Genomic DNA, 27,890 nt, shown 5'->3' with positions numbered 1-27,890 from the left:
CGAGCCTCTGGGATATGTCAGTGTAACCCTCCGCCTGCGGTAGATGTGCTGAGGCTGGAGTAGCCACCATTTTGCATGTCTAGTGTGTTCCTCCCTCCATTGCTAATAGAGACGATTCCAGTTATTTTCTGGCATCATTACGGCTAGTAAGTATATTCTAAGAATAATATGTCGGCAGAAATATATGAAAATTGCTTTACGTGTGAATAATAATCAGTGGCTTGTTTGTATCTACGTTGACAACTCTCACTGTGGCGCTGCATAGGAAGTCGCAGCCCTCAGTATACCGGGGTTGTGCCTGTCAGCAGCTAAGTTAGCTAGCATAGTGAGCATAGCCCTTTAGCTGCAGCCTTGCTAACAACCTGCTGGGCTAGGGATGTAGCTAAAGCTCAATAGCTATTTAAGCTGTGCAGTTGTCCATAAAGTTATAGTCACTGTGGCAGCACGCAATGTCAATGTATGTTTGATGTCCTTCGAGCTAGCTAGCGTAATTTACGTTTGCCTTTAAACGTTAGTTTGGATTGTATTCAGAGCTGGTACCAGAGAACCTAATGCTAGCTAGCTAACGCCACAGAGGACTCGCTAGCTTATAATCCAAATGCCTCCAGAAGGCCTAAACTGCATCATGTCCTGATCAATCGGCGATGAGATTCAGGTGTCATGCTCAGCCAGTCATGGCCTCTTGTCTAATTTCGACAATATCGTCTAATACTGTTGATGTAATTCTTTATATCATTAAAAATGTCAGCCAAGGTGAGGCTGCTGCTGAGTGTCAACATCATATGTTGCCCTTCCACTGGAAATATGAGTGTATACTAGTGTTAGCTTGTTATTAGCTGACGTATGCTAGGCGTAATTTGCGTTAGCTAAGTAACATTATTCATTTGACGTTTGGCTCAAAGTGTATTAATGATATCAGACTTTCCTGCCCCTTATAAAAATCAAACATAACAGCAATACTTCAACACTACGTTTGGATAACCAGGAAGCTAACGACAGTTAGCTTAGTGTGTTAAGGACGTGGACTCCTTTTTGGTCTTGTGTCATAAGTTAGTTGCATTGTGTTGAGTCCGTCCTGATTAACAAGGTAACATTATGATACGCACATTTTAACAATGCTTGTAGCTTAACTTCGCCTGACAAAGACCTGTTGTCATAAAGCATTGTGTTGGTTAACGTTAAGGAAGTCAGGTGTAAGTAGGAAGTGAGCAAATGAGTGTGACGTGCAGTATGGGTGATTCCTGAACCTCCTTGTCACATACCCTTTTTTATAGGACAATTTAACAAGTGCAGCAAAATATCAACAATCTTATAAATAACCACTTGTTGATATAATATATTTGTGTAAGTTCTACAGCACTCATGGTAAAGAGATCTTTCCAGGATTCAACAGAATCCAAAATTGTCCTTTGATGTTAAATATTTCAGCGGGATAAGATGACAACAGCATATCATTGTGCTTGAAACAAGACAGTGACCTTAATTATAGCCACACAACCTTTGGATCTGCTGACAGTGATGTGGTGAATTTGTAACCTAATACTTATTTGGGGGATCCATTAAGTAGAACTTACATTTACACAAGTGTTAGCAGTTATTAATCACACAATATTACAACAAATTATTGCTTGGCAGTGTTGTGTCTTCAAATCGGTATCCCATACAATGTGAGTTGAAATGCTTCAGGGTTTCTTTCAGTGTACTAAAAAGTAATGAAGTATTTTAACAATAGAAGAGTTCTTGGCATTATTTGTTCTTTGCTCTGCACATCTTCTTTTTTTTTTTAAATTACACTTCAATGAGGAACCATTAGTACTGTTTTTCCAGCATTGGTGTTGGTTGCTTTGCCTGCTGGCTAGTTTGCAACCCAACAGCCAAATAAATAACTATTTGTATAGGTTAACTGAAGTAACAACCAGTGCTTTGGCGTGGAAAAGGATATACATGGCTGGAACTCCATGTTTCTGCTCTCTGTTGTTGGTTTGAGACCTCTTTGGCAACTGAGGCGCCTCTACATGTTCAGCTGTTAGTTCATGTGATTTCAATAGTTAAAATTTAACTCAGTAACTGCTCTCAGCTGTCTCTTCTTACCACCAGGCTCTGTGCATGTATTTCAAGTAATCTCATGTACATGTATGTGTGTCTTTGTCAGGTTGTGAGTGTACATGGAAGTGGATCTTGTTAGGAGAAGGAAGGTGGAGTCACTTCTTCTAGATAGTGTTGTATTCGCAAGCTAACTGACATTTATACACCAATGTAACAGTGGCAAACTTCTTGATCAGCCATTCTGTGATCTAAACAGAAAGTAGAAATGATTTTAAAGAACTTTGTTAAACCATAATGGTTGGATTGCCTTTGTCTATTAGGGTGGCCACCCTGGGGCCAACCACCCTGCTTGTGAAACACTTAACTTAATATTTTGTGTATGAAAAAGACCTAACAGCTACTAGGTGCAGGGCTGAACATTCGACTGCATGTAAGAAACAGGGAGTGAATGTAAACCATGACCAAACTGTTGAGTATTTATGTGAATTATTAATAATGAATTGCTACACAACGCTTTTCACCTAGATCTGGTGATGTGGGGCATAATAGACTGGTCTGCTTTGATATCATTTTATTTCTGTAAACATTTTAGAAAAGAGAAAAAAATAAAGGGACAAAGTGCAGCAGGTTACAGCCTGGATAATTGAGCAGGGAAAAGCTTGTCCCCAGTGGTATCACTATACATTCTTCATCTTGCAGCTGATGAGCTCTTTTTCAATAAAGAAAGTAGAAGTGGATATTACATCTGTGCTTTCGATTTCTATCGAGACCTTATGGTGCTCATGAAATATAAAACCCCTTTATCTCCTAATGCTTTTGGCATGATGGCCAAGATTTGATCGGTTGATTGTTCCCTATGGTAAAAGAGAGGTGTGGCATGCTTCTTGCTTGTTGCTGGTTGTCAGGCTCTGAAAGCTAATCTAGACTGGATCTCCAAATCTCATGAGAGAAAGGCTTGTTGTGAACATTTCACACTACATGCAAACTACAGCCAAACAGGAAAGATGTGTTAATGATGTGGTATCGTCGCACTAAACGACCCATAGTGTCAGGTTGATGGTTTAAAGAAATGTAGAGGTCTGAGGTGTCGTCAATCTGAGATACTTGAAAAGTGAAATGGTGACAAAACTATTGTTTTGTCAGAGTAGGGTGCACCTGTGATGAGCTCTGCTCTCGCCTTTAGTGACACGCTTTGGGTTTTTCTGTTCTTTATTTCTCATCATCTTTGTGGTGCAGGAGATGGACTGCACATTTTGTCATAGTCACAGTTGGGCCGGAAATCCTTAAGAAAACCGAGCCATTTTATCTGACAAAACCTGACTGGGCTGTTGTGACTCCTCTCTGTAATCACCACCTTAATCTGTAATATAGCTGTACAGTAGAACAGTTCGCTTTTTGTCTGTGTTGTAAGGTTGAGTAAAGCTGACCTTGGTGAGTGAACCCTTTGCTGTTGCTGCCAAACTGTTGAATTAACCAAGACTCCCCCATCCTGTGATCTTTCTAATCCACCTACAATGTGCTCAACCCCTGCTAGTTACATATTCTTTTGAACTAAAGAAACTCCCCAGAACTACAGCCAAACTAGTAAAGCAATACGCAAAGTAAAGCAAAGTTATGGCAGTTATGGTTGTATGTTTTTGGATGTAGAAGAATGTGCTGTTGTACTATAAGAAAGACGACAGGTAATTTATACAGCCTCAGCTCTCAGCAGCAGCAGGATTTACCTTCTTTACAGCTTACACTTTTGATTATTAAAACAGCAAGGGGCAGAGAGTCCTGATTTATTGAGCCCAACACTAGGTCCATTCAGCTCAGGTAATTTAAATGGTGTTAAGACAGACAGTAGATCTCTGGCTTTATTAAAGCATGGCCTCTCCTGACCACCCTCCCCGCTCCTCTTTGATCACTGTGAATTCTCAGATTCTCTACAAACCACCATCTTATGCAACAAAGGATGCCCTCATTCCCTCTATGTCTGGATCCTTATTCCCTCAGTATGCTGGCATAGTTTCAACAAATTTCCCTTAATCTATTTAACAGTAGTTAATAATGAAAATAAGTTGGGAGATTTTCCTCTTTTCCCTTTAGATAATTGCAAAGTTCACACTTTAAAGCTCTGAAATGAAAGTCAGGCAATCAAGTGTCTCTAAGACAAATTTAAAGTTCAAGTTGGGTTAATTTAAAGCTCATTCCTCACAGTCACCTTAATCTATAAATGAGTCTGTGTCATGTGGGAATATGAGCTGGAGTTGAGTGTCCATGTGAAGCACGCTGGCAATTAGCCAGCTCATGACCGGGTAAGATTTCCATAAGTCTTATGGCTGGGCTCTAGTGAGAACAACAGCGTTAACAATATTGATGCTAGCAACATGGTTTTATTTAAAACAGGTTGACAGAGCCAAAGTATTTGTTGTTGTTACACAGCTGCATATACTGTCACCTGTTCAGCAGGCTAATAGAAAGCCTCTGTTCTCACCTTTTGAACAAACATTACAAAAAAATACATGATGAATGCAGCGTTTGTCTGAATTCACCAAAGCAAAATCTGTTTTGTTGTGTGGCATGTTTGATGATCGCTGAAAGCTTGTGTTTAACTTGGATAATAAAACAAAGGTCAGACTGGGACTTTTAACCATCGTAAGAAGTCGGTCAGCTAAGGTCTTTGTTAACATGCTTTACGTTTAGAAGAAGTATGCGTCACAGAGCTCACTAGTTTATCACAAGATTTTTTTGGGTCCCTGCTCCGCCAAATGCCTTTTATGTTTCTGTCTACCAAATGGATTTGTTAGACAAGTAATTACCATAGTTTCTGTTGCTCTAGCAGCTTAATTATGTACTGCAGGGCACCAGATAAAAGGCTTCATGGAGACGAGACAAAATGTACCTCTTTCTCAGTGTAGAGGCCACCATTTAATAACCTTACACTTTGTAAAGAACTGAAATTCAGTTGTTGAATTGAAATGTGTGGAAAAATGTGCCACACACCTGAGAACTCGCATGACGACATTTACATTAATGGTTAACAAATTCCGAGCTTGGATTTAGATTTTTATGTGTGTAAAATCTGCTCTTAGAAAATAACAGATGCCGTCTTGTGTACAGTTGAATGTAGTCATGGAGCATTTTATGGCACCTTGTTTGCATAAAGCAATTTAGATTTTTAGACGCAAAGCACGGCAATCTCTACAGAGACTGAAAGGATTGAAAGGTTTCTTCCTGCCTAACTCTTTGTTTTCTTGATACACTTAAACAAGCTTTAGTTAAGTAAAACTCAAGAGGCTACTTCAGTGATATGCTTCCTTTTTATAGAAACAAAACCATTGTGCCCTGCTTCTTGGAAAAGTTTGCTTTGCTTAATTCTGTGAGTCTTTTGTACAACCTACAACCTCAACTATGACAGGACAGCTTTGGCTCATGCCTGTTTTAAAGAAGTAAGCATAGTCACTGCTGGGTCTAGTTTTGTGTAAATGGCAATTTTTTGTGAGTTGGTCCGTAAAAACACAAGAGAATTTATTCTCACATCTAAGCATGTACTTATAAATATTTAAACCTCTTCCTGTGGCTTAAAGCTTGTATGCTCTCAGAAGCTTCTCTGCGGGGGAATTGAATTTCACCTGCCATTCTCCTTTCCCTCTGCACTTTTAGTACTATAAGAAAAGCAGCTCTTAATGCAATAGTCATCTATTTGCCTCCTTAGCCAAATATTAATTACGTTATTTGCTTATGCTGTTTAAGGAGTTATGTCTCCCGTTTTCCTTGGTGTACTATGAGTGCAATCTACAGTGATAGGTTAAGTGTATACATTTTACATGCATATGAGAAATTGGAAACTGTCAGTGGTCAAAGCTGAGTTTACTTAATGATAAAACTGACCTTTAAAATGCAGCAGGTCGATTGTTTTTCCCCACCCACTACTGTGTCCCTGAACTAATGCTGACATATTGTAGGTAAATAAATAGTTTTAGGTGCCTCAGTCCTAAATGTTTCTTTATGAGTTGCATAGCTTTTCTCTTTTTGTGTGGTCTAGTCCAGTGCCAACACTAAAGCAATGTGTGCCAACCTTTTTCTTTTCTTTGTTTTCCAGAGAATGCCAGCTCCGATCAGACTGCGGGAGCTGATCCGGACTATCCGGACAGCACGGACCCAGGCAGAGGAGCGTGAGATGATCCAGAAAGAGTGTGCTGCTATCCGCTCGTCCTTTAGAGAGGAAGACAATACATACCGTTGCAGAAATGTGGCAAAGCTACTTTATATGCACATGTTGGGCTACCCGGCACACTTTGGGCAGGTATGTGATGTTGGGGGATGGGCTGTATGAATAGATGAGGCTCTGGATTTTCAATGACCAATTATTATATTATATTATATTACGTATTGGACTAATATTGGTCCTTGCCGCATGCCAAAAGCATCTAGAATAGTCAGCCCACAAATTTGGCATGGATGGGAACATTAAATCAAAGCACCCTTCATAGCTCTCTGTGTGTTTAGGATGTGGCTAACAACCGTTACTGAATGCCTCTCAGCCCCATAACAAACCATGGAAGTCAGCCTGCTTTCTCAGAATATAATTGAACACCTTGAATCAGAAATCCCTCTAAATGAGTTTGGTAATCTCCTGCATTATTTGTGCTAGACTGGAGGGAATATTAATGGGTAATACAAACCTTATACATTTGGACAGCTAAGAGACTTGATGACTTGTTTTTCAGCTGGAGTGTCTGAAGCTGATTGCGTCCCAGAAGTTCACTGACAAACGAATAGGTTATTTGGGAGCTATGCTGCTGTTGGATGAGAGGCAGGATGTCCACCTACTAATGACAAATTGCATTAAGAAGTAAGTGGAGGACAGTTCTGCAGTGCATATACAAATGTATTTTTAAAGCTGTTACTTTTTTGCAATGCACAGTTCATATGAGATAATTAAATGGTAGTTTGGAACCCCACATTTCACTTGCATGTTACTGCAGCTGTCACCAAAATGTTTTCTTTCTTGTACACTTTGTGGCTCATTCAACCCTCTTCTCTCATTCCAGTGACTTGAATCACAGCACACAGTACGTCCAGGGTCTGGCCTTGTGCACTCTGGGCTGCATGGGCTCCTCAGAAATGTGTCGTGACTTGGCTGGGGAGGTAGAGAAGCTGCTTAAAACATCCAACTCCTACTTGAGGAAAAAAGTAAGCCTTATTGTTGTCATGTTTTATGAATACTTATATGATGTGGTTGACAGTTTATGGATGCAAATGTAACCATGTTTGCTGAACAGATACAAGAAGCACTTACAGTTGAAATACAGTTTTAGGTTGGACTGTTGCTTCATTAAGTGTGATTTATGTTGACAGGCGGCGTTGTGTGCAGTTCATGTCATCAGGAAGGTTCCAGAACTTATGGAAATGTTCCTTCCAGCCACAAAAAACCTGCTGAGCGAGAAGAACCACGGTACGTGTAAACAGTTTGTCAGGATGCAGTTACTGGCTCGCGGGGGAAATGTCCTCGTCCTACACAAATTTGTCCTATTTCCTGCCACTCACGGTGCTCTGCACTGAACAGCTGGACAGCTAATGTCCTTTAGGTGGTGTCCTTTGCAGATGGGAGTAGAATTAATGAGTCTGTCATAAACTCTGAGGCCTGTGTGTTCCACATATAGGACAGACTTGATCTTCTTTGACATTGTGTGGCAATGCAAAAGTGATACTAGAGACGACACAATTTGCAAATGACACATTTGTTTGCTATTTTCATAGATCATTATTGTATTTCTGGCAATTCACCTCATTGAATAATGTAGAAATAGAAGATGTGACAACGTGGCTTTAGGATAAAAAATATGTTTGACTTATTAGTTACTCGGCCACATACCCTACTTTAATGTACCCTCACTTCTATACAAACACCTAACATACTCCGTGATGTGAACAAGTTCTATCACATGTAAAAAATTAATAATATAAATTACTGATTACTTACACAATATAAACTAAAAAGCCACTTTAAGAACATTTTAAACATGTTGAAATATGATGCTTCAGAGATCAACACCACTGATTTCCACTGGCGTCAGTCAGACGAGTTTTCAACCTTCTAACATTCACTAGATAATGATTGGCCTGTGTGATGATCTTATAGATTTATGATGCTGTCACCTGATGCCCTCTGTGGTTAATCATATGCAAGCCAGTACATCATATTTTTGAGCATCTGACTGGTGCTTCTTTGTGATTGGTCAGCCTGGCTAGTGGTAAAAAGGATTTACAAGAGCAAAGCCTGCATATTTGTACATGTCTTACATAGTTAATCATATTTAAATAGCAGTATGTCAGAGGTTTACCTCTCATCTGTCATTTGGCTCATGTAGTACATAAATGCTTGAAAGCAGGACATGTGCAAATGTGTGTGAGACCACTTCATTGGTGCAGCAGTGTGGCCAAGGGCAGGGCTCAGGTAGAGAAAATATGTTGCCACAGCAGCGTCTGGTGAAGTACTGCGCTGACCCTTAAAATGCTTTGGGAACTTGAAAAGTTCTCCTTCAGGTGAGGCTAGGGAACAGATGAATCTTACTTAACTGTCCTTTCTGGCTCCCTTACAGTTATGATTGCAGCAGAGATGACAAAAACAGCGATTGATTAATGTTGTATCGTGCCTAACTTAAGGGGATCATAACTAAAGACTGTATATAAAGAATAGCCAGTACCACGAGAGATCATTGGACAGACAGTAGGGCTGCACAATTAGTCGAGTTTTAATCCCGATCACGATTTTGGCTTCCCACTATTAAAGAAACAAGGCTGATAGCCATATTGACGTTTAAAATGGTGCTCTGCCTGTAGAAACTTCTGATGCATATCAATTCAAGCGCTCCCTAAACTAACAGCCAAACACCCAGGGTGTGATCGAGAGGTTTTGGCTTCACTTTTTGGGGAGCTGGCATGTCATGTCATAAAGCCTACCTTGGAGCGGCATTTTAGAGTGGAAGCGTAAACAACAGAGATTATTCGAGAGAAACAAAAGACAAATGTCTGGAACAGAAGACGAAGAGCTGGTCCCGCAAAACGGCTTGTCATCGGTTGATTGGAGGTATTTCAGGTTTAGGGCAAGTGATGTTAAGCAAGAAGGAATAACATGCAAAGAGTGCATGAAACCTGTGTCTTCGCCGCAAAGCAACACATCTCACTTGTTCAACCTCCTGAAAAACCCTAAAGTCATTCGTGATTATAATTTTGGCCATAATCGTGCAGCCCTAACTGACAGGCTTAAATGTGCAAGTTATTAAGCTGAGTTTTCCAGTGGTATGTGATATAAGCTGCAGACACGCACACACACACTTTAACACAGGACCCAAGCATCATCAAGGTGTTAACAATTTGCTGATGGATTGTAAGTTAAGAACAAAACTAGACAAACTATTTCTGCCACATTAATTCAAAACAATCTTACTGTCTACTCCCTCAGGTGTTCTCCATACATCAGTTGTCCTCCTCACTGAGATGTGTGAAAGAAGTCCTGACATGCTGGCCCACTTCAGAAAGGTACCAAAAGATCCTCTTACCCATAAGACCTTAAAGCAATTACTGCATTTGTCTGAAGCTCACGTCACTTTTCATTCTCCCTTTGCGTAAACTCTTCAGTTTGGTAGAGTTAAGCTAGAAGTTCATTACTGTTAAACTTTGAGGCTTGGATTGTGATGCTGGTTTGTTCTACATCCAGAGTATGTCTCAGTCTTTGATCTCCTACCGCTGTCTTTTCCTCTTGTATTTCAACTGCTGCTGTACCTCTCCTCTCTAGGTGTAAAAACCCTGTGCCAGAAGCACCACACCTCATTCTCATGATCTAAACATTATTTTAAGCTTTTCTGAAAGTGAATGATTTCCAGTTTCCCCTCCCTAACATCTACCTCATATTTTTTCTGTCATTTGTCTTTGTTACAATTCCTGCATTGTGTTAGAATGAGAAGGTAAGAGTACATTCTGATCTCATAGCTGGTGCATGCTGTAAATATTAATCACTCCTCACAGTCACCTCAGACGTAACCCAATTTGTGTTGAGTTATTATGTCATGTTGTGCTTTAATTTACTATTTTAATTTCTTTAACTTGTACGGTGATCATTACGATGTCAGTGTTTGGAATAATTCTAAAATAATTTGGTCCATTTGTCAGATACATTTCTCACTATTGTTTTGACTGTCATTATTTGCCTAATATGCAGTTCACTGAATGATCACTGTCTATTTGAAAGCAGTTGGGAAGGTGTGTTGACACATGATTAGCTCAGGTGTTGTCACCAGTAATAGATGATTCCCACTTTACCTCTGTCACTATTAGAGGGTAGTTCTGTCACTCACTGCCTTATGTCTCTATAGTTGTGGAGGGGTTGGGTTTTTAGTGTTAAATAGTTGAGGATGTTATGTTCAGACATTGATCCTTTATTTTCTCTTGTTAATAATGTAGTTAATCTTGTTTTGAAGGCATTGAGAGATTAAAATTGTGTTGATCATGACATTTATTATGTTACATTACGTTTTATATCTTAATATAACTCATTACTTGTCAATTGAATTAAACTGGAGTTGTGTATATACATCTGTTTATTTAGTCCTGCTCAGAAGTAACAGAAGTGCAGATGCAGATTTAATTTTCCTCTCAAAGCCAATTGTTCTAACCTAATAGTTTTGCACAATCAAGGTTTTAAATTCACAGCCTCAGTAATTTGACTATGCATGGTTGTAACTATACACTCTAACTCGATAAACAAATTCCAACTTTAAATATTTCTCTTTGTAGGAGTAAGGCTGGCTGCCACTGTCAATGAGAAATTGTAATCTTTTATAAGTTAATAAGGGACAATTTTAAGTAATTAATAATAAAGAAATAATTGAAAATTGTTGAAAGTTGAACATTTGAGAGATCTACACAAAATATTGTGATACCTCTCTTTTTTTGTTCCTTTTTCTGGTCTCTTTGTAGCTGGTTCCTCAGTTGGTGAGAATCCTGAAGAACCTAATCATGTCTGGATACTCTCCTGAGCATGACGTGTCAGGCATAAGCGATCCATTCCTGCAGGTAAATATCATTTCTCCCCATGCAAGTGCTCTCTGCTTTATCTGCAGATATTAGTTTGGTATAAAGCCTTTGCTGTTCCATGAGCAACCATGATCAGAAGTTGTGTTATGAGAAGTCTTTCAGTAGAAAAAGAATGACAAAAACGACAGCAGCAGCAATTATGGAGTTAGGCAGGAGAAACAAGAATTTTGCAGTTGGGATCATTAAAATGTATTACGCTTGTTAAGTGAACTGACCGTACTGCCCTTTTTTTTCTTTCATCAGGTGCGGATATTGAGACTACTGAGAATTTTAGGCAAAAGTGATGATGACTCCAGTGAAGCAATGAATGACATTCTTGCACAGGTTAGCATTAATGATAATTACTGCTTTTTGGGGAAAGCTCCTTACAGTTGAGTGGGTGTTATTTTGACAAATGTGTGCGTCTTGTGCTTGCAGGTTGCAACAAACACAGAGACAAGTAAAAATGTAGGAAATGCCATTCTGTACGAGACCGTACTGACTATAATGGACATCAAGTCTGAAAGTGGGCTGAGGGTGAGTTCATATAATATGAAGCAAATCTTAGCATGAGCACATTTTTTCATCTTCTTGCCTTAATGCCTTTTTATCGTGCAGGTCTTGGCCATTAACATACTAGGACGCTTCCTTCTTAACAATGACAAAAATATCAGGTAATTAATTCTCTTGGCCTTTATGCATCCAGTCGTCAGGAATGTTATTATTAATCCCTGATGATATCTTTTAATTAAACTCACCATTCCAGATATGTGGCTTTGACATCTCTACTAAAGACGGTACAGACAGACCACAACGCAGTGCAGAGGCATCGGAGCACCATTGTGGATTGTTTAAAAGACCTGGATGTGTCCATCAAGAGGTAATTCACAGTGGTTACAGAGCAGAAAATAACACTTTTGTTGCCCTGTTGTTTCTGACCTTTGTGTACTTATTGTTGTGCAGACGTGCAATGGAGCTGAGCTTCGCCCTGGTGAATGGGAACAACATAAGAGGCATGATGAAAGAGCTCCTCTACTTCCTGGACTCCTGTGACCCGGAATTCAAGGCCGACTGTGCATCAGGAGTCTTTCTAGCTGCGGAGAAGTATGACAATGCATCAATCGGATACATGTAGACTAATTAGAGAAAATCCATCTGTTACGTATTACAGATCACAGTGCACACGTTTGTTTTTACTGTGCCACATTAGACGGGATGGCTGACATTGAAATGCTGTATGATGATAAAAAGAGTGATCCATCGTCTGAAAGACTTTGCTGATAACATTTATTTTCTGACAGCATTTTTTTCCTCCTGTCTATATTGAGCTTAGAAACATTTCTATGATGCTTCTTCAGTGAGACTAATCAATGTGGTCTTTGTGTCACAGGTATGCCCCTTCGAAAAGATGGCACATAGACACCATTATGAGGGTCCTGACAACAGTACGTATAAAACTAACACTTCAGTGCCTCAAATACCTTTTGATTGTTGATTCTCATAACAATACCAGTGTTTCCTTAGGCACTAATGATATGATGTCATCAAATGTTGTAATAGAGCTCCTCAGCATCAACTACAAACATATATTTAAAGTTCAGTTGTTTTTCTAATCGACATTTGTGCTTGTACTTAAAGGCAGGGAGCTATGTGCGAGACGATTCTGTTCCCAACCTCATCCAGCTCATCACCAACAGTGTGGAGATGCACGCCTACACAGTACAGAGACTTTACAAAGCACTGCTTGATGACATCTCTCAGGTGAGATCACCTCTGGTTTGTGCCATGATTACATTTGACTTTGTAAGCCTGTTTGTATTTCAGAACAGCTTAAGAGGCTTCGAGAGTGACTTGTGTGTCTTTTTGTTCTACAGCAACCTCTCGTACAGGTGGCCTCCTGGTGCATAGGAGAGTACGGGGACCTGCTAGTATCTGGACAGTGTGAGGAGGAGGAGCCCATTCAGGTACACATTGAAGAATGACCAAACCTTTATGCAATTAAACACAAAGAGAAGCCGTATGTATTGAATAGAAAGACTAGGTCTTTAGATGCGTTTCCTTCTCTTCCTTTTGAATTAAGGTGACTGAAGATGAAGTCCTAGACGTGCTGGAAGGCCTCCTGGTGTCCAACCTGTCCACACCTGTGACCCGGGGTTATTCCCTCACTGCCATCATGAAGCTGTCTACTCGCTTCAGCGGTGTAAAGTGAGTAAAGGCCTTTTACCTCTCTCTAATACTTTAAAGCTTTGCAGACATTTGGGTGCAAATGTGAGGAAACAAATGCTGCTTTCGCCCTTTTCTAATCTATAAAATGAAACGTGTTGTTTTCAGCCGGATCAAGAAGGTGGTTTCGATATATGGCAGCAGCATCGATGTGGAGCTTCAGCAGAGGGCTGTGGAGTACAATGCCCTTTTCAAGAAATACGACCACATGAGGTGAATTTGTATTGCACATCATCACAACCACACCTGTACCAGTTAGTAGACTTTGGTTCATCTTTTTTTCCTCCCTTCTCATCCCTTTCTTGTTCGCTGACTTCAGGCCAGCTCTCCTAGAGCGAATGCCGATCATGGAGAAATCTGCATCTAATGGCCCCACAGAGATCGTCCAGACAAATGGGGAGACAGAGCCCTCTATTGTGGAGCCGAAACATCCACCACCTGTCACCCAGCCAGCCAACCAGGTTAAATCATTTTTAATTGCTGCTGTTTTATTGTTAGTAAACATGGTGTACACATAGATATTGCAGGTATTTTATCATGCTAACATGCCGTCCTTGTCCTCCAGGCTAATGATTTATTAGACCTGCTGGGCGGTAATGATGTGGTGCCAGTTATCCAGACCACGATGCCCACCAAGCCTGCTTCAGCTGGAGGAGAGCTGCTTGATCTGCTGGGTGACCTCTCGCTAAGTGGTATGACGCTGTTAAAAGTTCTCTGTTAGTGCCTTCAGAGCAAAGTAAGGGCCTGGTATAAACCTGTGTTAGCCTCCAGTGTGAATGTGATGTCCAACTAGGGCCTGCTCCTGTTTAGCAGTCACACACTTTGGTATTGGCATAAAAGAGCGAACCGAAACCCTGGTGTGTTGCTGTTCCCTCTTTCCAGGTGGCCCTCCCCCAGCTCCTGCTCCCTCTGTGCCCACATCCCAACCCTCTTTCCTTCTGGATGGCCTCTCCTCACAGCCCCTGTTTAATGACATTGCAGCTGCAGGTGAGAGTCTGCTGCTCCCCTTGACCGTCCACATCCGATTATACAGTAGTTTGTATTAACGCACTTTGTCATTGTGTTTTTCTTTTCTTTGGTTACCACATCACTCATCATATCTCTTAATCTTTTGCTCCTCTGAAATCTCTGTATAGCTATTCCTCCTATGACGGCATACAACAAGAATGGTCTGAAAATAGACTTCACATTTGAGAGAGCTAATCCCAACCCAAACATCGCAGTCATCACCATCCATGCTTCCAACTCAACAGAGGCAGATATGACAGACTTTGTTTTTCAGGCTGCAGTACCAAAGGTAAGGCCAGGATAAGTTGCAATATATTTTGACACATAATTGTGTTTCCTGTGTTCAAGAGCTTTACACTTCTTTTGACGAAGAATTTAATAACGTACATGTGAACATGGTTTAGAGTCCAACTGCATGCCTAAATGGGCAGGGAAATAGTTTAATAATAGAAATAGATCCTCTAATGATTTTGACATACTATTTTTGAATATCTTCATAATATTCAGGAAGCTATAAGATGTGTCGAGCATTGACCAGGAAGTGCAACTGCTTACATCTCTGCATTACAAGTGTCTAAGAGATCTGACAGGGATGAAGGATCAGGCAAAGATAAGACTGTTAAACAGATCATGCAGGCAAATAAACATCATTTATTCAATCACATTATCCAATCAATACATGTAATAGCCACCATTGAGTCGTTTGAATGGAGGCCAGTCTCCGATCAATGTGAACACCCCTATTGTATCATGCTACAATGACCCCATTCTCCATGGATATCATTAAACCCATGTAACAGAGTGTCCCCTATCTGTTTGTCAGACATTCCAGCTGCAGCTCCTCTCCCCTAGCAGTAATGTTGTCCCAGCTCTCAACCAGGGAACCGTCACGCAGGTCATCAGAGTCCTCAACCCACAGAAGGTGAGTTTTTACCCTTTTTAAGACCTATGCAGTCTTAAATGATTATTAAAAAAAATTCCTCTTTTATAAACACACACTCATCCTCACAAAATTTCAGCAACAGCTACGAATGAGGATCAAGCTGACGTACACCCTGAAAGGCTCGCCTGTGCAAGACCTGGCTGAGGTTAATAACTTCCCCCCTCAGTCCTGGCAGTGATGAGCTGCTTCTGTCGCTCTTAAAAGCCCCACCAAGGGAACTATGAAAACGATTTTCCTTTCACCTCCCTACTTTCTTCCAACGGATCCCCCTGTGACGTCACTGCAGTCCGCTGCCCTCAAGTTGCATGGGAAGCAGCAGAGCATCTAACACAGGAGAAAAATACAGATGTTACGAAGACCTTATTGACTATTGACATCACCAGAATAATTGGGAAAACATATCAATCAATGAACTTTTCTATTTTCTTTTCTTAATTGGTTTCCATGATCTCTTTGCTTAGTAAAATTTTTCACATCCACCCTCCGCCCAGCACCATTACCTTCCCCACGAAAGCACATATGCACACCATTCACTGTGGTGCACTTTACCTCTTAAGTCACTGTAGAGTGAAGTGTGCCCACTATGAGCACTGCAGTAACTTTAGTTTTATTTTCATTCAAGCTAAAATGCAGTTGAAACACTTTGCTCCATTGATATTTATATTTGGCTTTGCATTCAGGTTTTTTTAATATGAACCTTCCTTTAGCAGGAAACGTTTTGAAAGGTCTGTATAGTGACACAAACTTTATGGATAACCCTGTTTCTGACTCTCCACATCATGATATATAACTTGTCAGAGAGTTGTATTCATTTTGAATTACATTAATTTGCTTAAAGCATGTTTGAGCATTGTTAGGATCACAATCACACCTTGACTCATGCTCGATGGGGATATTCTGGTACAGACAGTCGGCCTCTCTATCTTATTTTTCCATAGGAAATAGTCTACATTTGTTTTGTCACAATGATAACATCATAAACACATCCAAGATGCCCAGTCTGGCTTGTTTCAGAGAATGTGCTCAGATCTTCCCACACAGCTCTCCTTAAAATAATCTCACCTGTAGCTTTAGTTCAACTTCTGTACAATAAATTCAACGGATAATTGCTTTGCATAGTTCGAGAAGGTTCATTCATTAAGGATAGATACAATCCAGGGCTGAAATCTATCTGAAAAAAAGCTGATTGCATTTGTGTCTGAAATCTGCGTTGAAACTTTTTCTGAATCTGTGTCCTCACAGTCGAGCTTGCAATTTAGATACATTTCAGATTTGCTTAACCTGGTTGAACTTTAGTCACCATGCACATACATGTAAATGAAGCTTGTTATGAATGTAGTTACATGCACTGAATGCTTTTTTTCCCCTTAAGTCTTCTTTTTCATGGCTGTCTTCTTCGATGGGGACGCTCATCTTATCGGCACTATTTTTGTGAAAGTATGTTTTATTTCTGCAGTAATTTGACTCAATTATTTATGCCTGATATCAAAGTGATGTGCCTTTCTGACTTAGCTAGATAAAAGCCCCTGAACTATGGAGTTCTGTATGAGCTTGGTTTGTAAGTCTGCTTGTGTGTTTTCAGCCTGAGGGAAATGGTCCTGATGGATTTGAATCGGTATATCACTTAATTTTTCTTTTTCACTTCTGCACCCCATAATTACTTAATTATCAGTCACCTACTAATATCGGCCCATCTGCACTGTCTCAGTTTGGACAAAAACATAAATTAAGGCAGCATGATCCCCATTATCAGACTCTACATTCAAAAAACCTGTTGGTTAAAAATATGAAGTCCTAAAACAAAGCAAATCTTAAAGATTATGGCAGCTAATAGATGTAAACTTTTCATAGGCTGGCATCAAGTGTTTTTAGAGTATAGGTGTTCCAATAAAGTGAAATATCATTAAGATTTCTCCCCGTAAACAAACATAGAAATGTGAGTTTGGATCACGCGGTGAGGTACTGGGATGGGTTGTTGTGGTGACTGTTAGTATAATTTCCTGGCTCTCGTCTTCTCCAAATCAGAATTCTGACCACGCTGTCGGGGACAGTAACCTTAATACCTCACGATGTTCTCTCTTTGTTGTTAACTTTCAGTTGCAGTAGATTGACAGCTTTGTTTAGTCATGAATTGCAATCAAGGGGAGCATCTGCATGAGAAACTAATGGTAGTTTGTACATCTCATTACTGAACAAGCTTAGCAGCCCTGCGATGCTGTGTTGAGATCCTCAGATGTTCAATCAGGCTGTATACTTCTTTTCACTATGCTTCACTATCTTCTAACTTCTGTGACCAAATCAGAGAAACTATTAGCTTTGGAAATATTTTTGAGCTATGATATGTGTATATGGAGAAAATTATTTCAGTTTAACTTTTTCTGTTGTTGACAAATGCTATATTGGCTTTTTTTCTGTACATATTGAGGGCTTTTACAATTTTGTCTCTTGTACTATCTTTCATCATTTTTTTAGATACCATTTTCTAAAAATTCCAATTATTCACATGTATATTGTCTAAATAGATCTAGTCAGCATCAGTCTATAAAGACTTCCCTGTATCATCACTCATTCATTGTAAAAGATATATGATCTGCTGCCTGTACATTGTATATAGTTGTAAAACAAACAAAAGCTGATCAAATTAAATAAAACCCACATGAAGACTTAAAGATTAGCTAGGAAAGATAATTGTATGCATATATGTACAAAAAACGAATCTTAAAAGGATGCAATTGAACTGCATTTGATTAACTAATCTTCATTATTCAATCATGATTGGATGTGTTATCTTTACTTATTTTACAAAGGTGGATTGGTGAGTTAGTAGGCTACTAATTGGGGTTTCTTTGGATTTTGAAATGGGGGTTGAATCTGTCTGAAAGATGTACTGTACTACTGAGAAACCTAAGCACAGCGCTGCACAGCAGCAGAAGTGGCACCTTGCTTCATCTGCTTCCATGCCCCTTTAACGCCTCGTGTCCACGCCCTCCTTCAGAGAGGAGCAGGTTTCTTGCCAAGATCTAACTCTTCCTTCTGGCCTTATGTGTGGTTGAGTGCTCTGCACTCCTGACAATTTAAATCTATTAAATTCTCTTGAATCTACCAACTTATTTGTGAAATATTACCCCTTTTGTCTTGGTGTGTTCGCTTTAATAGTTATTTGGTTACTGTTTGGTCTGCCATTTTGCACTTTTCTAAAAACATCATGTCTCAACCAAGCAAGGTCCCTACCAATCCCCTAATAGATTTTTTTTGTCTTACCTCACTGCACTTCATTTTTCTCATTATGGCCAGTAGGTTTTAATCAGAATAGAGTTTTATCTGGACAATAGCAGATAGAAGTTTTACTATCTGCTAAGTGGTTCCAGATACGTCTCTTAGAGCAGCAGTGTCCTTTCCTAGTTCTGAACAGTACATGGCTTCTTATGGCTTCCTTTCTTTACTTTCATTCTTATTGCTGATGTTTGCTTCTGCTCGGCACAACTTTTCTCCGATATGGAAGGTGGGCCTGTAACACATTACGTCAAATTGATCTGAGCCCTCACAAGTTTAAATTCAACACAACATGGAAGTTGATCAAAGCAGGATTTATGAAGGAGGAAGGCAATATATTGTTTTGTTTGTTTTTATTTGTAAGGAGACCTTTTTTAGATGTTGTGTTTTATGGAGAGCTGCTTTACCAGCCCCAGAAACAAGCCTGGGACAAGCCTGTGCTACAAGCTTATAGCCACAAGGGGGAGCTGTGCAAAACGGAAGGCTGACGGGAAGGGAAAGGAAGTTTGATACATCTATTCCTGAATGTTTTTGTTGGTGTTGTTTGTATTGTCTTATTCAACCAGTACACTGTTAGTCACATCTGATCAGTTCTATCAACAATGACGCAACTCACGCAGTTTTAAATCTAAAAATGGAAATAAACCCAACATATAAGTGCTTTGGACACTGTTAACTTAAAAGGAAGAAAAGCAACGGAAACAAATGTCCATCGACGGTGTGATCAGCGTTTGAAGTGATATTAGTATGTGTGTTTGTTTGTGTGTATGTGTGTGTGAGAGAGAGAATGATCTTGCTTGAGAGAGCGTGATGGTGTGTGACATGTCTTTTATCTAGATAGGACATGATTTTGGCTGCAATTTCAACTTTCAGCTTCTGAGCTGCATGTGAAAACCAGTGTAAATAATGTCATTTCTACTCCTGAGAATCTTTTTTTGAAATGCAAGAAAAGTTAAAATGATAAAAAATCTGTCATGCCACCTTAATGGGTCAGTACTAACATGTACAATAAGAAGTTGTGGAAACAGTGCTCAAAAATACTGTTAATGTTTTAAGAAGTCGATGAAAGTGCACATCCGTCATTTGGATAAGTTGGATAATTGTTTTTTGTTTTCTTTTTAAGTTGTTAGGGTGAATTCAGTGTGTTAAGGGCTTGGAAGAGCATCTGAATTCCCACCATGTTCACGTTCCCTGTTGAATCAAAAAAATGCATCCATTGTATTTTGAAAACGAAATCTGTTTGTAACCCCCAAGGCCTGTCCTGACTGTAAAACAATATGGTTACTAGTTTGTTGGGGGAGGGTCGAGGCATGGGGTTCACTTTTTCCAGTCGAGTTTGACATGTCGAACTGAGTCCCAGTTCCATGGCTTCAAGGTGAGTGTGAATGTTAGACTGAAAGTATGAAATTATGATTAAAGATGAGAAGCTGTAAACTATTAAATGGGATATTTTCAATTTATGCTGTGTATTCTTGTCTTTGGGTTGGAGAAAATGATCAAGCAAATAAAAAGTCAAATAAAAATCTAGTTGATCTATGGTAGTTTGTTTCCCTGGTTTGCGGGTGTGGTGAATCCTTCTGATCTATAATGAATAAGTACTGGGTTAATTTGGGTTTTGTATAACAATGACTAATATTAAGATTTATACAATGAAACCATAGAAAATTGCAACCGTCAGAAATTTTACCATTTATACCAAGGCCACTATCTTTATTTCTTGGTTTAGTGGGACATTCCTGACAATATTGCACATTAACAAGTCAGCTCATGGCTCGTATTAAAACATTCTCTAATGTTTGCATTTAAATTGTTGTGTTAGCCACAAAGTAATTATTTCATAAATAAACTAATTGTTTTTAAATCAAATTAACTATAAATATAAAGATATTGCAATTTAAAACCACATCTTTTAAATGTACCAATTTTTTTTCAATCGACAACAAGCAGCTGTTTTATTATTATGTGGGAATCAAACCTCATTCACCTGATTGTTTGTGGTTACATAGAATGAGTAGGGCTGAGGTTTATTGAGGTCAAAAGTTTAACAGGGATACAGGACACGTTTGTCATTTCTAAGAAAAGCACAGGTAAGAGTAATAACATGAAACAAGGCTGGATTCCATTTAGCTGCTTTAGTTTCAGGGCCCTGGCCCTTTTGGATGAGAGGTGAGACATCTTCAAGAACTTCAACCAAGTCCAATTGCCTTTTGGATTAAGCTTACAATTCCCATGACCTGGATGACTGAGAACCTTCACAGACAACGCTTTGGTACTGTTCATGGCTCACTAGAACAACAAGGAGCCATTGTCAATGTTAATAAATATCTCCTGTGCGGCAAGACATGTCTGCTGTGAAAATGGCCCTTTTTAATCGTGCTGCTAATTAAATTTAACTATGTGCAGGTGTGTAGCTGAGAATTCCTCAGTTTATACCAGTTGGATGTTATGGTTGTTTTTCAGTTAGTATTAAGTCAGGATCATGACAACACTTTGACTGTACTTCATTTTATTTACTTGCTGAAATTAAATATTTATTTTATAATTTTCAGTTTTTTGACCGTAACCCTACTTACATTTCTTCAGGGCAAAAGATTGGTTCGTTTGCTGGGAAAGTTATTGTCCATCTGGAAAATTGTTTTTGGTTTTACCAGATAGCCTTAAGAATCCAAAAGGGACTAATAAACAACATGATTTGATACAATAAAGTATTTTTGATATTTTGGTTAAGTTGATTACACTAAGCATATCAACAATGAAAATGTTGCAGGTAAAAAAAACGGGGAATTTGGGAATGTCCAGAAGCCCCTACCAGTTTTTATTTAACACAACATAGCCAAATTGACAAGTGGTAAACCCAGGGGCTATTGATAGGCTCTCAATTGGTCTTCACGTGTACTTCTGCCTGGATTTCTTCAGTAGCTGTTAATTGTTTCTCCCCCTCAAATTATTTACCCATTGGACAGGAAAATGAACTCTGTGTTTGGCCCCACTGGAGCCAAGTGCACCAAATGCAAGTAAGAGAAATTCATAAAAGTACTAGTTTTAAGTTAATCCCATAGTAGGCCAATTTAGGCGGCTATAACTGCTAGCCATGTATTTAAGCTAAAGGTAGGAAGTAAGCTCATATTATGATAACGTTTTTATTATCCCAGAAGAGTTGTATTACTTGTACTATGAAAGTGTGTTTGGGTGGAAAGGAGTGCAAAAAAAGCTTAACTTAATGAGTTTTAATATTAGTCGTCAGCTAACGTATGGTGACTTTATTACCATTATCACAGATGTGCAAAGTAGCAATGTAGCTAGCTAGGTAAACATCAAAGTTAGCTCAGACATTTCGCCTTAAATAACAAATGCAAAGGTTAACTGAGTTTAAATTTAGACTCCTATCGTTAAATCCTACACGTAGGTATATATTTTTTATGTTTGGCTTCATAGACGGTCTGCTAATCGTTTAAAAATCCAATATAGATAATTTAATTGTAATTAAAAACATCACCCTTAACATACACGTTAGCCACTTTTGGGTTGCCAGTTTGGGATAAATATCTGCGAGTCAATAAGGTTAAATTATAATAAAGATTAATAAAGCTACAAGTAAAGCAAATGTAGTTTAAATAAGCAATGTTACAAATTCTATATTAATATAAAAGCTGTGTCATTGGTACCATTAAAGATGAAAAACATTACACATGAATCAAACATAATAGTTATACACACACACACACACACACACACAATCTACAAACTCACGGGCACCATGAGTATGAAAGACACGCCCTACAGAGGGCATATTGTGATTTTTCACTGTGAACAGCATCAAGTGGTGAAAAACTTGCCGTATTATTAATGTGTTAAGCCTCTCCCCTTAGAAAGGGGCAGTGGCTGATGAATAATAAACACGCTGAACCCGCCCATGTAATGTTTATTGATCAGCTCTCCGGCAGGCCTATCTGACAGCGGTCAGATTCAGTCTGGATATGGCGTCGCTGCACCGACACAGGATGAATTTTCACCTCTCCGTGGGAATTTGTCAGTCGCATACCCGGACGGCGCTTCTAGGCTTTTGTCGCTCTTAATAGGATCATACATGGCGATGGAGGACGTGGATAACAACGCAGCGGTCGAGGCGGCTAAAACCCAAACGGGCATCAAAAAAGGAGGTGATGTCGGAGATAACGGGGCTTGCATAGACAGGCAGCCGGACACGGTGGTCCACCAAGCGGGGCTGAATCAGACTGCAGGTCGCGGCAGCCGCAGTGGTCCCGGAGCTCATGCTGCAACGGGGATCCGAGTGCTAAAGGCAAGTCATATACGAGAGATTTGATTTCCTAGTCATGCAGTACAGGATTCAAATATGTGTACGACAAATATCTTTTTATATTGCTACATGCCTAGGTTTTTTTCTACATTGCAGTAGGTGATTCAAACAGGGCAAAGTGCATGAGAATGGAAACGCATCCTTGTAATATTATGTAATGCCTGTGATACCCTGTGATTGATGTCCTCTGGTTGATGATTGATCTGTGGATGATTGCCATTAAATGAGGAATGTACCAGAGCCAATTAGCAGCCACAAACCACACACAGACACACGCACACTAAAGGCTGTCAAAGCTTTTACAGGAAGGCCCATCGCTGAACACTTTGTATGAAATTTTAGGGCAACACACATGATGTGTAATGATACGAAAGTCCCTGAGGAAGCTGCTTGCAAGACATACACACACATATAATCTCAGCTGCTATTCAATGAATGTGTAGACATGACAAAAAATACTGTATTTGAAGGAAGGATGCACAGCAAACCATAAAATGAAATAGGTCACCATTTAAAAAAGTGCATCCTACCATAAGTAATATGCAGATTTAATGGAACCCACCCTAAACCCATGATACAGTAACTGTGAAGGGGCAGTCTTGCTCACACTTGATAACATGGACATGAAATAAAAATTCACCTTGATGCATGCCTGTTTGTCCCTGCTAAAATATGTCCATGATTGTTGATTTGTTGAAGCAAAGGATACGATATGTATTAAAGATACATTCCACATCATCTTATAGCCTACAAGGCAACTCCATAACCATCATTCATTGACAAATTTATACTTATATTGTAAGAAGGTAGAACAATATTGTGCCTCAGGACAGTTTAACTGAACATGCACAATCGTAATGAGTACAGCCCTTCTTCACAGTCACACAGTGACACACATCCACACCTGCAAAGAAACATCTGTAGTCACCTGGTTTGGCTATTGAGTGACTGCTTGAGCAGCAACAGTCAGTTGTTTGGGTGCTTTACTCAGGCACACCTTGATAGCAGCGGATTAGGAAAGGGTGGGGCAGTTTACTATTACTGTAACAGATATTTCAACAGGTGTGAAATTTAAACAGACCTTTCAACAGTTACACTTTCACCTCTGCCAGAATAATGCTGCTCTGGTTATGACTGAGTGAAAGTGAAAGTTTGATCTTGACCTTGAAAATAGAAGTTATAATAATATCTTAACTTAAAGTCCACTTAGTAAGTGCTTAGCTTAGCTCTATAAAACTCAGTTTGATTGATGAACATTTGTTGATAAAGAAAGTGGAAGTGAGATACCTTTAGAGGAGATAATTCTCCAATAACAGAACCGATGAATGAAGGAGTTTAAAAAAAGTTAGTTACATTTTTCAGGTCAAACATGAAGAAGAAATTTGAAGAAAAACTGATCCATTATTCAGCTAAACATTCATATTTTTTTATTTTAAGGCAAAAAAAACCCCAACATAATTGAAAAGCACTGACTAATATGAAAGTTGTTTTTAAATACTGCCGCTGGTGGTGAAAGGCTTTCCCAGTGAATTCATTAGTTTAACTGAAAGCAATTTATTTTAAGGCAATAAATTATTAAATCAAGTAGTTATTCCATGTAATTATTCGTTACAGCCAACGTAGGTGTCAAAACAAAATAATATGATCAACAATCATTTTAAAAACATCACTTTGGGCTCTTGGAGGTTTTGAACAGAATCATGTCAGACATGTTCAGTAACAGCTACATACTTGCTAATTACTGAATATTGATTATTAAACATTGATTTCTTGTGTCCTTCTCTACTCAAGTGCAATAACATGGGGGGGAGGGTTGCTCCTTTACTCCTGCAAATGTCACTGCACCAATTTCCAGAAGTGTCACCTTCACTTTGTTATAACAACCTCTGAAAATAACTGCTCCCCAAAGTTGTGCATCAGCCCCACCAGACATTTGGACTGTTTCAACAAGTTTCACGTTTATCCCATTGAGAGTAAGATGATTATTGAGATATGTAATTAGTATACACAAGCACAGATGTGATGAAGTAAGCTTACCCAACGCCTCTTGGAAGGTCAACACTACATTTTTAATCACCCTGAATCTCTGAAGGCACACAATGGATGTTAGACATGCTGATATGTATGTGATGTCAACCTGTGTGTAATGATGACTCTTTCTGTGTCAGCAGCGTAACATGAAGCGGAATGGGAGTCGCGGCTGCATGACCAGGAAGACAAGATTTGGATCTCGTGAGCGGGACTGGCTAAAGGGGGACACCCAGCGGGGCTGCGTGTGTCTCTATGGGGGGACAGTGGACCCCCAGCCACAAGCCTCGGGTCCACAGGCCTCCTCCACCCCTCAGACAGACCTGCAGTTGGTGCTCTGCTCCACCAGTACCACCGTGGAGGAGCTGTGTGCTCAGAGGGACGGACAGGGACTCTATGTCCAGCTTCATGGAGACCTAGTCAGGTAACTATATAAGTTCTTACTTGTACTTCAAGTACCAATTCCTTAAGGCAAGTACCTTTTCTGCATTTGATCTCAGCATCAATTTTGGCATCAAATATAAATAATGTTTGGACGGTTTCCCAGAGAAAAACAGTATTTTCAAAAGCTTTAATTCCTTCCTTGGTCAAGGGCCATGGCAGGAGTATTTCAGATACCCTCACACCAATCAGAACAACATAATAATGTCGGTTGAACCTGCATCACTGACTCTAAATGGGGTCACACATGCATCCAACATCCAACAGCTGCAGTCCTGCATCACAGCCTTCATTGAATCTATTCAATACAGTGCTGCTGTGCACTCGAAAGCATCTGACAGTTCACAGCTGAATGTTTAATCATGTACTAACAAAGACATGGAAAAAAAGTGAAAATAATACAGAATGACTTGAAGCATAAAAAGATGCTTTGAGTTGCAGTAACTTGAGTACAGTGCAAGTGAAACGTGACGTTATGCAGCTGGTTTAGACAGCTGCATAAGGGTTAAGATAGAAGCACATTTCTTCTAACCGACTAAAAACGCAGCTGAAATGGCTACAATGAGGTACAGTAACATCTAACAAAAGCAGTTTGTACGTTTTTTAAATATTTGTTACTAAATGTCCAAATCTCTTTAAAATGTATGTAATATAAACTGTACCATTGCTTTTAGTGTCTTTTTCTGTCATTGAAAGCCACAACCAGAATGACACTTTGAGCAACACCTTACTTACAGGTGCAGTATGTAATATGTGCCACTGTGGGACTCAATCAAATACAATAACAGAAGTTGTGGTTTAAGGTTATTGAAGAAGCATTGGAGCATGGGAAATCTCTACATTTCTTAAACCAAAAACCTTTGCTGATGAAAATCTATCTAACATGACTCAGGCAAAACTCACGCTCAAAGAAGAGGTCATGTGTAACAGTGTTATTCACGTTACGTTAGGTCACATTTATTCACATTATGTCATTTCACTGTAATGGAATAGCCATATAGTAACCTTAGCTAACAGTTTCCCGACTTCCTCACTTGATGATGTATCATCCGGTGTTTCCCGTATTTCTCCTAAAGACGGGCGTACAGATTTCTCTTGGTTTGAATATTGTTGGAAACATTTTAGATACCATACAACTCATTATTCATCTAAAAGATTGGTCCGGTCATTTTAATGTGGTAAAGTTACATATGATACCTTTAAGGCAAACACAGCCAAACACGTTAGCTACCCAAACATCCCATACTCCCACAGCACCTCAGCCAGGATCCCCTCAGGGAACATGAATGTACTCCTCCCTCAGCTGAGCTCCACAAGGCATATGTTGACTGAAATAGCAAATGACCCTTTGATTATCTGTGAAAGGATAAAAAGCTGGTTCACTGATCCGTGACCAGGGAGGAATCTGGGCCGTTCCTTTGCTTGCTTTCCTGGGAAAACCTACGTGAAGATATTAGAGAGTAGAGTCAGAAAGGAAATCAGCTTCTGATACGAGGAAAAATATCTTACAAGACAGTTTGTGTTCCAGCAAAAATGCCAGTGGGTGGATTGTAAGTGCAGAATTGTAAACATTTTTGTTATTAACTGTTATTATCAGCTGGACTATCATGCTATGTAGGTGCTGCATTGATTTTGCTGGAAACAAGAAATGAGTTGGTAATCACTTTACAGGCTGGTAGTCAATGTTGCTGTCAACTAACAGCATATTACCAACTTCATTTTATCTGCACGGATTAAAAGGTGTATGCTTTGCAGACTAATGGAGGCTGATAATAAATGGAAGGCTTTTGGATGGGCCCAACAGTCTACATTCAAGCAGCACAGCACTTAAATTGCCATCTGCCAGCGAGTACAACCCGGTGGATTAAAATGCAATATTTAAGTCTTCAACATCCAAAAAAAGAGGGCGAATTAAGAATAAGTCTTCTGTTTATGCAACAAAAATTCCTTTCCCACTATTTGACAGCAAATGCATATTTAATAATAGTAAAGACAAGTCAAGGTTGCATTAAATGCATTCAATTTAAAAAGTGCAGTTAATGGAAAATAAATGAGCTAGCTCTCATTAATGCTTGACCTTCTAGTCTTATTTCTCTCCTTATAAATCATTACTAAAACATCTTCAATGTAAATGTTCTGTGTGTCATAGGTTTTGTTAATATGATTGATGATAGATGTGTCTACTGTATAAATGAACATATGAAAAGCACAAGTAAAGCACTGAAGAAGGATTTGTAACTGAGGACATGATGGAAGCTTTTGTAGTGATTTTCCTTGTATAGCTTATAGTAACGTGCTGCTTACAGGGAGACGTGGTCTGGGTTATTTCCTGCTGAAGTAAAGTTGTATTTTAACTCTGACAAATTCCCTTTTTAAGATGAACTCGCTTTATGAAAGACATCTATCCTTCTGTCAGTCACATTTTGAGCTACGCCAGCGTTCTTTTTCCCAGCAACATGCTCTTCCTCAGGGATCACCAAGTGTTCCCAGGATAGATGGCATATGTAATCCCACCCACATGTTCTGGGTATGGCTGGGGTTTCCTCCCAG

At 39.4% G+C, this 27,890-nt stretch overlaps 2 protein-coding genes across 3 annotated transcripts in view; both read left to right on the top strand.

Annotated features, from left to right (window-relative positions):
- The first annotated feature begins 59 nt into the window (after positions 1-59).
- Positions 60-20,065, top strand: ap1g1 (adaptor related protein complex 1 subunit gamma 1). Of its 2 annotated transcripts, none has more exons than XM_069687345.1 (23): positions 60-146; positions 6,131-6,334; positions 6,759-6,883; positions 7,083-7,224; positions 7,390-7,486; positions 9,497-9,573; positions 11,011-11,106; positions 11,371-11,451; positions 11,545-11,643; positions 11,725-11,780; positions 11,873-11,986; positions 12,070-12,210; positions 12,497-12,551; positions 12,745-12,867; positions 12,981-13,070; positions 13,187-13,311; positions 13,438-13,542; positions 13,649-13,790; positions 13,895-14,021; positions 14,212-14,316; positions 14,466-14,626; positions 15,161-15,259; positions 15,363-20,065. In XM_069687345.1, exons 2-23 carry the CDS (start codon positions 6,134-6,136, stop codon positions 15,456-15,458), a joined length of 2,457 nt encoding a protein of 818 aa, XP_069543446.1. In that variant the 5' UTR covers positions 60-146; positions 6,131-6,133; the 3' UTR covers positions 15,459-20,065. The 2 variants fall into 2 exon arrangements, with proteins under 2 accessions (XP_069543446.1, XP_069543436.1); XM_069687335.1 differs by having other exon boundaries at positions 15,357-20,065.
- A 4,974-nt stretch (positions 20,066-25,039) lies between these two features.
- The window catches only part of phlpp2 (PH domain and leucine rich repeat protein phosphatase 2), a 29,348-nt gene continuing 26,497 nt past the window's right edge, over positions 25,040-27,890 (top strand). The window contains exon 1 of the mRNA XM_069660323.1: positions 25,040-25,323. Within this exon, the coding sequence (XP_069516424.1) occupies positions 25,049-25,323 (275 nt within the window). The 5' untranslated portion in view covers positions 25,040-25,048. The remainder of the gene's footprint in view (positions 25,324-27,890) is intronic.

Source organism: Semicossyphus pulcher, unplaced genomic scaffold, assembly GCF_022749685.1.
Source record: "Semicossyphus pulcher isolate SPU_LCO1_2020_fin unplaced genomic scaffold, fSemPul1.0.p SCAF_1, whole genome shotgun sequence".
Classification (NCBI taxonomy): domain Eukaryota; kingdom Metazoa; phylum Chordata; class Actinopteri; order Labriformes; family Labridae; genus Semicossyphus; species Semicossyphus pulcher.
The sequence above is the reverse complement of the archived record's forward strand: the minus strand, read 5'-3'. Positions and strand labels throughout refer to the sequence as shown.